The 10,904-nt window shown below is 48.4% G+C and overlaps 1 protein-coding gene across 12 annotated transcripts in view; it reads right to left on the bottom strand.

The window, feature by feature from the left end:
- PSD3 (pleckstrin and Sec7 domain containing 3) overlaps positions 1-10,904 on the bottom strand; it is a 590,582-nt gene that overhangs the window by 293,476 nt on the left and 286,202 nt on the right. The window contains exon 1 of one of the 12 annotated variants that reach the window (XM_027962735.3): positions 2,331-2,560. The exons of the other annotated variants lie outside the window; for them this stretch is intronic. Coding sequence (XP_027818536.1) covers positions 2,331-2,383 — 53 coding nt within the window. The 5' untranslated portion in view covers positions 2,384-2,560. Of the gene's footprint in view, positions 1-2,330; positions 2,561-10,904 lie in introns of those variants that run through there. 12 annotated transcript variants of the gene reach the window in all.

Here is a 10,904-nt window from a genome sequence, read left to right as displayed (position 1 = left end):
ATTTTTAAAGGAGCCAAAAAATTGCTAGGCATTTTCACATATTTTATCTCATTTAATCTCTTCAATAACCATGGGAAAAAAGATATCATCCACAAGTTACAACCCAGGAAATGCAAGCTAAGAGGCTTCACACAACTGCACAGCTACTAACTCCTGGAGCATAAAGAGAGAACAGGCCAACCTGGGGAGCACAGGAGAACCCTAGAAGAGCAGGCAGAGCTGCAGGCCACGCGTGACCTGACCTGTGGGAAGAGCCAGAAGGAGCGGCCAGGCCCCGACAATGTCTCAGCTGCACCCCCAGCGTGGGGGACAGGCCCCTGTGTGCGCAGCTCTGTTCTCCACGTCCTACCACGACAAAACACACACTCGCTTTAAGGACGTGAGCACGAAGACATGTTCACCAAGCGCTGATGGTTTTGTGCTCACTATCCATCTTCCCCCCCTCAGCCTTCCTACCACCAAAGGCTTCACGGGAGGTGTCTGGTGGGAGCGAGCAGGGAGGGGCAGAGGCAGGCGCTGCAGAGAAGCTGCGTGGAAGCCGGCACAGGGAAGTCCTGACGCTTCCTGTGCGAGCAATGACCGCACTGCATGGCCCACACGCATGACCACCAGTCTGCGAGGCCAAGTCCTCTCGTGTGCTGATGTTAGGAAGAATAACTTTCACATAGTGACAGCCATACTTTCGTCACACTCGCTGAGCTTTTTATTAATGCAGGAGAAATGCTGTTAAATGCTCCCACACACTGCACCTCCGTTAACAGTCACAACCACCACCCACCCACCTCGTTCAGTACTGTCATCATCCCTACCACACACAGGAAGAGACGGATTCAAACGCGGCTGCGCGCTTCACTAGCGGTCAACCTGCAAGAAAAGGAGGCAAAACTGAAACCTCAGCCCAGGCTCATAACCGCTGAGCTCGGACGCTTTCCAAAAATATGCTTCACGTCCTTTTTTCCAAGCGTTCTCTTTCTCCTTTATTACCAAAGTTATGAAACCTTGGGGAAATGTCCACTTGGGGAAGCCCAAGAATACTACAGTGGGTAGCCCATCCCTTCTCCAGGGGAACTTCCCGACCCAGGAAAAGAACCAGGGTCTTCTGCATTGCAGGTGGATTCTTTAGCAGCTGAGCTACCAGGGAAGCCCCAAATAGCCACTTAGAAAGAGACAAATATTTTACGCTGATAGGCTATGTAAGATAAATGACATGATGATATATTGGAAATACGAACTTAAAATTTAAAACTTACCTGCACTCAAGGCAAGAAATACCAGCTTACACAATATACACTCCCCAACACACCTGCCATACTCAGCTGATTACCCCAGACATCCAAGCACTGGGGTTCTCACCGGCTTTGGGAGTGTCCATGAATGCTTCAACTCCAAGCACCTCAAAAATGGAAATCACGTCCACATACTGACTTCGGCCTTTGTCCACCATCTGACCCTACGGCGTCCTGCATGTGCCCTGGCCTGAACCTGCACAGGGGGTAAGTGCCTAGTTGCTCAGTCGCATCCGACTCTGCGACCCCGTGGACTGCAGCCCGCCAGGCTCCTCCGTCCATGGGATTCTCCAGGCAAGAACACTGGAGTGGGTTGCCATGTCCTCCTCCAGGGGATCTTCCTGACTCGGGGATCGAACCTGGGTCCCAGGAAAGACTGGGAGCTCTTTACCGTCTGAGCTACCAGGGAAACCCCTGACGTGAACAGAGACCTTCCTAGAGAGAGCTGTGGCGCTGGAGTTCCCTCAGCTCCAGAAAAAAACCCCTTTACACTTTCTTCTACAGATAACTGACTGGCCTTCGAAGTTTCAAAACCAACGCCGAATTCTCAGACAGATCGTGTTTCTACACTAACAGCGCAGCCAACTTCCCTTCAGAGCACCGATACCGCCGAAATAAGTGTGGCCGCCTGGTGCAGCTGTCCGGATGACAAAAGCTCAAGCTGCTGACCTCCGGGCACCTGAAGTGGAGAAGGAGGTGGCCAACATCGCCGTGGGGGCAGGAGCGCAGAGCAATGCCTGTGGCCCCAAAGGGCAGCAGAGCCCATCAGGGGAGCCCCTCGCTGCCCAGCGCCAGAGCCCCCAGGAACACACCCTGGGCGCTTCAGTCCTCCTCGTTTACAAAGCAATATCCAGGGATTCTCATTTTCCTAAGTTTCTAAGACTTCTTACGATGTTTTCCACTTGAAACAAAACAGCTGGAGATCCAGGGAGTTTCCTGTTAGCCACAGTCACTCTGACTGAGCGACTGAACTGACCCGAACAGCCACACGTAAGCCAGCACTGCCTGGGACCAGACAAAGACCATAAAGCGGATTCCAGTTACCTCCTCCGCCAGCACGCAGCCTGCCGCGACGCTGTCAGGGGCGCGACGGGCATTCTGTTCCGCAGACCCTCACGGGCCAGGGCTCTCCAGCGCCCGCCTCCAGCTGCTGCCTCTGGGAGCGCGGGCTGCAGCCCCCCGACTCCGCGGAGACATGCTCCCGGGAGGACGCTGCTCCCTCAGGGCTGCGCTGGGAACTCGAAGAAGCCGCCGGAGTCACTTCCCCTCGCCCTGCCTCCCCTCTCCCTCCAAGACCGCTTCAAAAGTCCGGGGCCAGTGAGGTCACCCGTGACCTCACAGAGCTCCAGCTTAACTCTTCGGAAGCCAGACGGCCCGCAGACTGCGGGGAGACAGCTGCGCTGGCTTACTCGGAGTGGCCGCTGCTTCTGTGAGACAGTCTGTCCAACCTCATTTGCAAAAAAAAGAAAAAGAAGAAGAAGAAGAAAGTGCTCATCTCAGCCTTGTTTTTCCTTCCTAAATAGCACTATGGGTTTCTGAGGTACTATTTTGCAAGACCATCACTTCCTACAGCACACGTTCTGGCTATCAAGGAATCACTGAAATACGCAGTAAACAGATCTGATTCACTTCTATTGTGTAAACCTCTGCTGTGTTAATAAAACTCCTTACATTCATGCTCAATTTTATGCGATTTGTGTTTTTCCTATTTTCCAGTTTTATTGCTGTCTTTCTGCTCTTGTGAAATGAACACATTCTTTTGTCCTTGTGTTCAAACCCTGCTTCAGACTGCCAGCAGTGGACAGGTGACACTCACGGCTGTCAGGTGCAGATGACAACTGCCACCAAGGCATCTGAGAGACTGGGACCTACAGGACTCGGACGGACGGAATGGACAGGCACCAGACCTAACTAGTGGATGACAGAGTCCGCATCCCAGCTCCTGAAGAAAAAGGACACTGGTTTTGCATTTCATTTCCCGTGTTTTTTACTTGGGCTCTTGATATTTTTGTTGGGATTTGGGAGTTATAAGGATGAGGAAGTAAAATAACTAAAAGTTATTTTATAAATGCAAGTAGATAAAATTACATACTCTCAAAGAAAATGCAATATGCCCTTTCAAGAATTCTTTGGTTCACCCAGAAAATGATTACTGTCCAGCAATTTCATTCCTAAATATATACCTAAAGAAACGCTCCATGTGTGCATGAGAAGCCACAAATTAGAATGTTCACTGCCACGCCATTTAAACAACAGAAATACAAGACAGCCAAAGTGTTCATACTATGCAAGTGGGAAAATTAGTACAGTGCATATTCATGCAATGAGTGCTATTTAGCAAACAATTAATATGCTAGGGCCTTATGAATCAGTAAGAAAGAATCTCAAATATTGAACAGATAAGTGAGTCGCAAAAGGGAACAAGATGGCACTTATATAAAGTTCCAAACATGTGAATGAACACGGTATTGTTCATGGGTTCACACCTATGAGGGCACGATACACACCCACAGGCCGTGGTCCTCTGTAGGAGACAACGAGAGGGATGGGACCACAGAGAGAGGCAGGCTCTGCAGTGCTTTATTTCTCAAACTGGCTGGGGAGATCAGAGGCGCTTATTAACACTTCTGGGTGTGCCTCGGACGTACAGAGGTTGTGAAAGTCAACTGCGTGACTGCCTTTCAAGTGTATTCAGTAGGCTCGGTCTAGAAAATTAACACACCAGGAGGAAAGGAGATGAATAACTCCCAAGTCCCCAGGCCTGAGCAGCTGTTCCTAACTGTGCCTCTATCCGGCAAGCTTCCCTGCCCACGACCACGCCCATGCATCCGCGGGTCCTCCAGAGCCCAGATTGGGAGCCCCGGCCTTTGAGCCCTGCTGTCCAGCTCATGCAGTGTCCCATGTCAAGCTGTCTGCCTCCTCTTTGGGAGGCTTCTAGTACCTAGTACAGAAAAACTAATTAAGCTCTTCATCCGACAGAACTGGTCATCCAGGATGTGCTGGACTCTGATACAGAGGTTCTGAGTCTTAAATCCAAAGACCTGCCAGCTTCACTGACTAATAGGAGGGACAGGTCTATGCTGACTAAGTGTAATATTATATGATGAACCATAAAATGGATGTTAAGTGAATGGACTGTGAATGAGGAACATTTATAATTTTGTTTCACGATAATAATTATTCAATACCTCTTAATTTCTCTGTACTAAAGACTTCATATTACTACTCTTGACTAGAAAATGTTACCTTCTTTGCATCGAGGCGGGGCTGCTAGATAGGGTAATTATGCAGACAATGAACTATCATTAAAGCTCCTCACCTTCAAGTAATCTAAGGCTCTCAGAATTATTATTACAGATAAACAGCATCCTACATTGATCTGACCGTGGCACACTCACAGCAGGTGACTCTGAGGAAGTTTTAAAGACAACAGTTCAAGCAGTGTTATTACTGATAATCATAGCCAACGTTGTGTGAGTAGCCATCAAGGGGTAGTAAATTATTACCCCTTTTCGTAAGTGAGTAAGCTGAGGTTTAGTAGTGATAATTCACAAAATGTGAGTCAAAGCAGCTGACATAACCCACACTCTTCACCAGGAAACCACACTGCTTCCCTGCAGGAAAACGGGTCAGCCTCTGTATTTCTAGAGCAGGGGTGGGCACCTTGAAGTCACTACATCAAAGGTGGCACAAGAAATCATTTCAAGGTTCACAGCCAGGACCGCTCACGTTTATGAACCTCTGTTGAGAGATTTCTCCCTGCCAGCAGCAGTGACCTACAGCAGGCCTGTCCCCCTGTGAACAGGGACTGACTCACTGGGGTCTGCATTCCGCTGCTAACAATTTCCCATGCTTTTCAAACTGTAAAGTGCTTACAGGAATTGGTTAAAATACACACTTCGATTGAGCAGCTCAGAGGTGAGGTCTGCGTACTCATTTCCAACAAGCTCCAAGATGAGAGGCTGACAACTTAGGATGAACATCAGAATCACACACAATCTTGTGTCGGTCTAAGCTAGCATTGCCGGGCGCCACCCTAAACCAACAGAATCAGAATCTGGGGAAGTAAAGCATGGGCAGTCGGCACCTTAAAAAGCTCCTCCCTTCCACAATTCCAGATTCGGAGGAAAGTACCTGCAGACGGAGGCTCAGGAACAGGCACATGAAGCGCCAGGTGAGGTGTGGGGATTACGAAGTCGAAGCGTTTCTCTCACATTCAGGATTGGAGGGTGGAGATGGGGTTTACATCAATCCTCACTAGCACTCGTGAGAAAGATGGCACTCACCTCACCTGGCCACTCAAGTACTGAACAGTGGGCCTCTGCTAGGAGCCTGTGCCAGTTTAGCAAAGACTCTGTACTGAAGTTTAGAGACAGTTTCTAAGATCCAGGGGAGAAAAAGAAAAACAAGATTAAAGCATTGGAAACACACCCATGAGGGGATCTGAGAAATGGATACTCGTATGTAAAATGCTTTCCAAGAACTTTATTTGGAAAAGGTTTCTGTCTTCTTTCTTTCCCATTGGATCAATGGACAGAATCTCTCATCCGATGTTGCAGATGCTGTGTTAAGTGAGGTCTGATGAGAGAAGCTGTTAGTTTCTTTAAAAGCGAAATAGTGCACTGATATAGGAACAGACTGCGGGATCACCCTGACCAGCTAAACTAGCTGCCAATCAGTCTTTATTTCGAGCTACGATTCTCCATGTAACAACATGTAACCCCAGTGTCCCTTATCATTTGAAGTCTTTCAATACAGTCCTTGATGAAAGGTCATCCACTTAGCCAGCACCTCCCAGCACTCTTCACACCAACACCCGGGACATTACTTTGTATGTCATATGGTTTAAACTACAGACTTAGAACACTTCTGGGAAGCCCCATTTCAAATCCAGGACCATTTCCTAAAGTCATCACCGATCGACACAAGAGACCCCAGCAAGCAGGGAGAGGCCTGTCAAGAGGACGACCACACCAGCTCCCTGACAATCAGACCCTGCTAGGGACTGGAGGCGGGCATACGCTCTGCCCAGGGGGCATCAGAAAGCCACATGGGCAGCACCGGGGCTCCTGTGAGCCCCTCTCCAGCCCAGCCTCCCTGCCCTCGCCCTCCTGAGCTCAGGCGAGCCTCCCTCTAGATGGGACTCCAAGTCCCCACACACGAGGGTCCTCCCTCTCCTCAAACAATCTGTGTGAACAGACCCCACTGCCGGGAGCCCTCCTACAAACGCTGCTGCTCTCCCTGACTCCGGCCGTCTCCAGACTTCGTAAGTCATCCACACGGGTTCAGTTCAGTTGCTCAGTCGTGTCCAGCTCTTTGTGATCCCATGACTGCAGCACGCCAGGCCTCCCTGTCCATCACCAACTCCCGGAGTTTGCTCAAACTCATGTCCATCAAGTCGGTGATGCCATCTAACCATCTCACAATCACTTTGACGCAGCCCACACATCCTAGATTCAAAGATTCACCAAATCCTTGGGTCTTTTCCTTAATTTTCAGGCTTTTTCTTATTTATTTTCTTATATTCTACTCAGACTACTGCTCATGATAGGTTTAAAATGAATATCCACAAACTATAACTTAGCACATTCTTACAAGAGAAATGTAAATTGAGCAACAAGGTTATTTCCATTTGACCAATAAGAAATGGGAGGTTCATCGAAGTGAAACAGCCTGCCCAGGACCACGCAGCCAGCAGAGAGGATGACTTGACCTCCTGTCTTCCGGTCCAAAATCCCCACAGTTATACCACCCCACCAACGTACACTGAATTTTATGAGAGAAAGTGAAGCTTCAGGACACCCATTCACAGGTGTTACGGACAGCTCTTCTCCAGGTTATTACTGTTGACAGTATTACTAGTCTACATTTATACCCTACTATATGCCAGGCACTGTGAAACCACCTAATTATCTATTCTTGACTTTTTTTCACTTAATGTCATTTGCTTCTAAATAGGTGTTATTCATTCCATTTTATAGTTGGAAAGGTTCCCTGATGCTCTGTAACTTACTCAAGGTCACACCCCTAGTAAGTATCTGAAATAGGATCTGAACCCAGATATGACTGGCTCTGAAACCCTGGAGAGCCTCCACCCTCAGCACCGAGCAGGGACTCCTTTGGAGTTAAAAACAAAAACAAAAGTCACCATCACAACTGCTTTAGGAGGCTCAAAGAGAAAATGAAAACTGACTTTCTACAGAAAAACTTCTAAAACATGAGAGGAAAGTCTGAAGACATCACTAGAGCAGGAGTAAGGAGCCGGCAGGCAGGGACGCCCCACCTGATCCCCCAAGACAAGTTCACAAGATCAAGAGCTTAACTAGTGTCACGCGACTTTAATATTTGACATTATATTAAAATACCTTCAGGGAAGTCCCTGGCAGGCCAGTGCAGGACTCAGCACTTTCACTGCCAGGTTCGGTTAGGCGCTCAGTCATGTCCGACTCTCTGCAACCCCATGGGCTGTAGCCCGCCAGGCTCCTCTGTCCACAGGATTCTCCAGGCTAGAATACTGGAGTGGGTTGCCATTTCCTTCTCCCGGGGGTCTTCCCGATCCAGGGATCAAACCTGGGTCTCCTGCATTGCAGGCAGTTTCTTTACCACCTGAGCCACCAGGAAAGCCCTCCACTGCCGGGACCCAGGCTTAGTCCCTGGGTGGGGAACTAAGACACCACAAGCAGCATGGCACAGCCAAAAATAATATTAATTAATTAGTTAAATACCTGCAGGTTTTAAGTTTGAATGTCAAAAAATATTTGAAATTTACTTCAACAAATTTCTCTGAACATTGTTTCATGTGACCTTTTCCTAGACAGAAAGACACTAAAGAAAAAGAAAAACTGAGGAAGAAAAAAGCACTTCCAACGTCAGCATCTCATTTGAGAAAGGGGAGAAAGAGGCAGGCAGAAAAACCACAGGTCCAGCTGAAGGGGACCGACCGACTGAGCACTCCCCAGGCATAACAGCTGCACACAGATGTCATCCACCCCTCTGCTGGGCTCCTGGGACCCTGAGCGCCATCTGATAGAACAACTGGGATGCCAGACATCAAACGTACCTGTTACACTGAAAAAGCAATTTTATAAGGCAGCTCTGTTGTGTATTTCAGAGAACCGAAAGAGAAGCTCCTGCCATATGGCTGTATTTGCTGTCCCTCTTTTCCTCTCTCTCTGAACCCAAGCTCAACAGAAATAAACAACACTCAGCCCTGTTCATGCTCACAGCAGCCACACGTGTGCCCCGCAGGCCTCGGATCAGGACTCACCGACGGGAGCCGCGGTCCTCAGGGGATGGGCCGGTGAAGAAGCACCCAGACACAAAGGAACCCATCAGACACGTGTAACTGAAAGTCTCTAATTGTCCCTTCTAATTTGGGAGCCATGTGACTGGACTCCACACAGCACTGCTGACCCCGTCAGCCCGGGTGCTCCGCAGCTGGACCACAAAGGGAGGGGATGCTATGCTTTGCTCCTTCACCGAAATATCGTGCTCCATTCACGCGGTGAGCTCTTTCCTGACGGGAATGCGGCTGTCCGGTCAACATCAGTGTTCAAGCACCTGAGAGGATCTAACTATTCCTGCCAGAGCGATTCCAGGATCTTAAGCGGCCTTTTCAGATCCATCTGATAACACAAAGGTGCATAATCCTTTGAAAGAGTCAGCACACACACTCTTTATGTCCTTCCCAACCTGATTCTAGAGGATTACAGCTTTGAAGTACTTTCTTCGTTGATGTGAGTGGAGCTCAGTCCCCCTCTGGCCACAAAGCCCGGCTATACCCAGGCCTAGGCGGCGATCCAGAGAGGGCACGGAGCTGGGCTGGAGTGCCGCGCGTCCTGGCCACCCTCCCCAACCACGCTGCCTACTACAGGAAGCAAAACAACAGAGAACAGCGTCATCCGATGTTCAGAAGGAGAAATCACTGTCAGAAACCACCGCTGAAATCATCTTGACTGACAGAGAAAAAGCATACGCCGATACGGAAAAGTATTTAAAAATACATCTAGGCAAGGTCAAGCAAAAATACTGTTGTTTTGAGACCGAAAATAAATAGTCTCTGGAGCCCGACTGCCTGGGTGGAAATCCTGGGCGTGGTACTGACCACTCCTGTGGCTGAGCAAGTTACTCAACTGCTCTGAGCCCTAGTCTCCTTATGTGGAAAACCAGAACACTAATGCTCCTTTCTCTTAGCCTATTATGAGAACTAAGAACCTTTTCTTTACTAAAGAAATAAAACCTATGGCATACATGTGGTGCACAGCACACAAGACGGTGTTTGGAGACCAGCTAAAGACAGCTTGCAATATTCTCTAACACTTTATGCATCCACATCAATACCTCAACAGGAACGGGCTTAATTCTTTTGGTTCAGGTCCAGCTGGAATCAAAGCAGTGTTATCAGTGTAGCTTAGCCTTATCAGGCCCTCTCCCTCCTGCCTTCTTCAGAGTTCACTTTATCCAACAGTCAGATCCCTCAGTCCACTCCCAAGGAAACAGGAGAGGCCAGTGAGCAGGGATGGAAAGTTAGGCTCACACACTTGTTTTCTGTACCATTTTTGCCGTGTTGTTTTATCACAACATTTCTGAATAAGTTTTGAACATTTTTCTCCTTGAAGCCCTGACACCCCTGACTAAGGAAGGCCAACTGGGGTGACAGCCGTGTTGTCAGCATCCTAGGCCGGATTTCCTTAACAAGCTCAATGCCTTTCTCTACGCCTTACCTCTGCAGAGGGATGGTTAATGCAGAAGAAATTTTTAAAAGTCCGATCATTGATTACCTTAAAAATTTATGGAGATACATTTATCAGCGATCTGCAAAAATTTTTTTCTGAAATTGAACACACACACCACCAACCACCACCACCACATCTATAATTACCAGCTCAGACTTCTGGCTCCATAAACATATGGCATGAGAGAAATCAGGGAAATTAGAAAGAATACACATATGAAACCAGGCAGCCTAGAACAGTGAATGCGCCTGGACTGGGAGTCAGGTGAATTGAATTCTGGTACAAGATCCGTCACCAGCTAATGCTACCCCACCCGACTCAGACTCAGATTCTTCATGCAAAACAGGGCTAGCTAAGGCCCCCTTCACGCTGGAATATGTTATAACTCTCCAGCCTCTGGTGCTACAATTTCTCCAAAGCACCAAGAAGGCAGAGAAAGTAAAGAAACATAGGCAAGTTATTCCAGATTCCCTATATTTTCTTAGAATCACGGAGTCCATCATACTTTTTAACCCTGAATCACACACACACACAAAATAAAAACAACCCAAAAAGCCTCCTGCCAAGCTCGTCTATCCACATTGCTGGTTGTGCTCAAGGAAGTCAAGACGGTGCCAGAGCTCACCTCTAACATGCTTCTCATTCAGTACTGGAATTGGAGCTCATCGCTGGGCAAGATTCCACAGTCTGACAATGCAGGTGATGCGGCTGAAACTTCATCTCAAGTTGGCCTAAAGAGCAGTATTGCCTCAATCTGGGGCACTAAAATAATAGAACCCACCCCAGTACTCTCTCTTAACCCCCCAGCTCTGCTGTACTAAGGACTGGCGCTCATGCTGGCGCCAACGATGGCTGCTTCTTATTCCAGGTCTCTGCAAACCAC

The sequence above is a fragment of the Ovis aries genome, chromosome 26 (assembly GCF_016772045.2).
Source record: "Ovis aries strain OAR_USU_Benz2616 breed Rambouillet chromosome 26, ARS-UI_Ramb_v3.0, whole genome shotgun sequence".
NCBI classification, from domain to species: domain Eukaryota; kingdom Metazoa; phylum Chordata; class Mammalia; order Artiodactyla; family Bovidae; genus Ovis; species Ovis aries.
The sequence above is the reverse complement of the archived record's forward strand: the minus strand, read 5'-3'. Positions and strand labels throughout refer to the sequence as shown.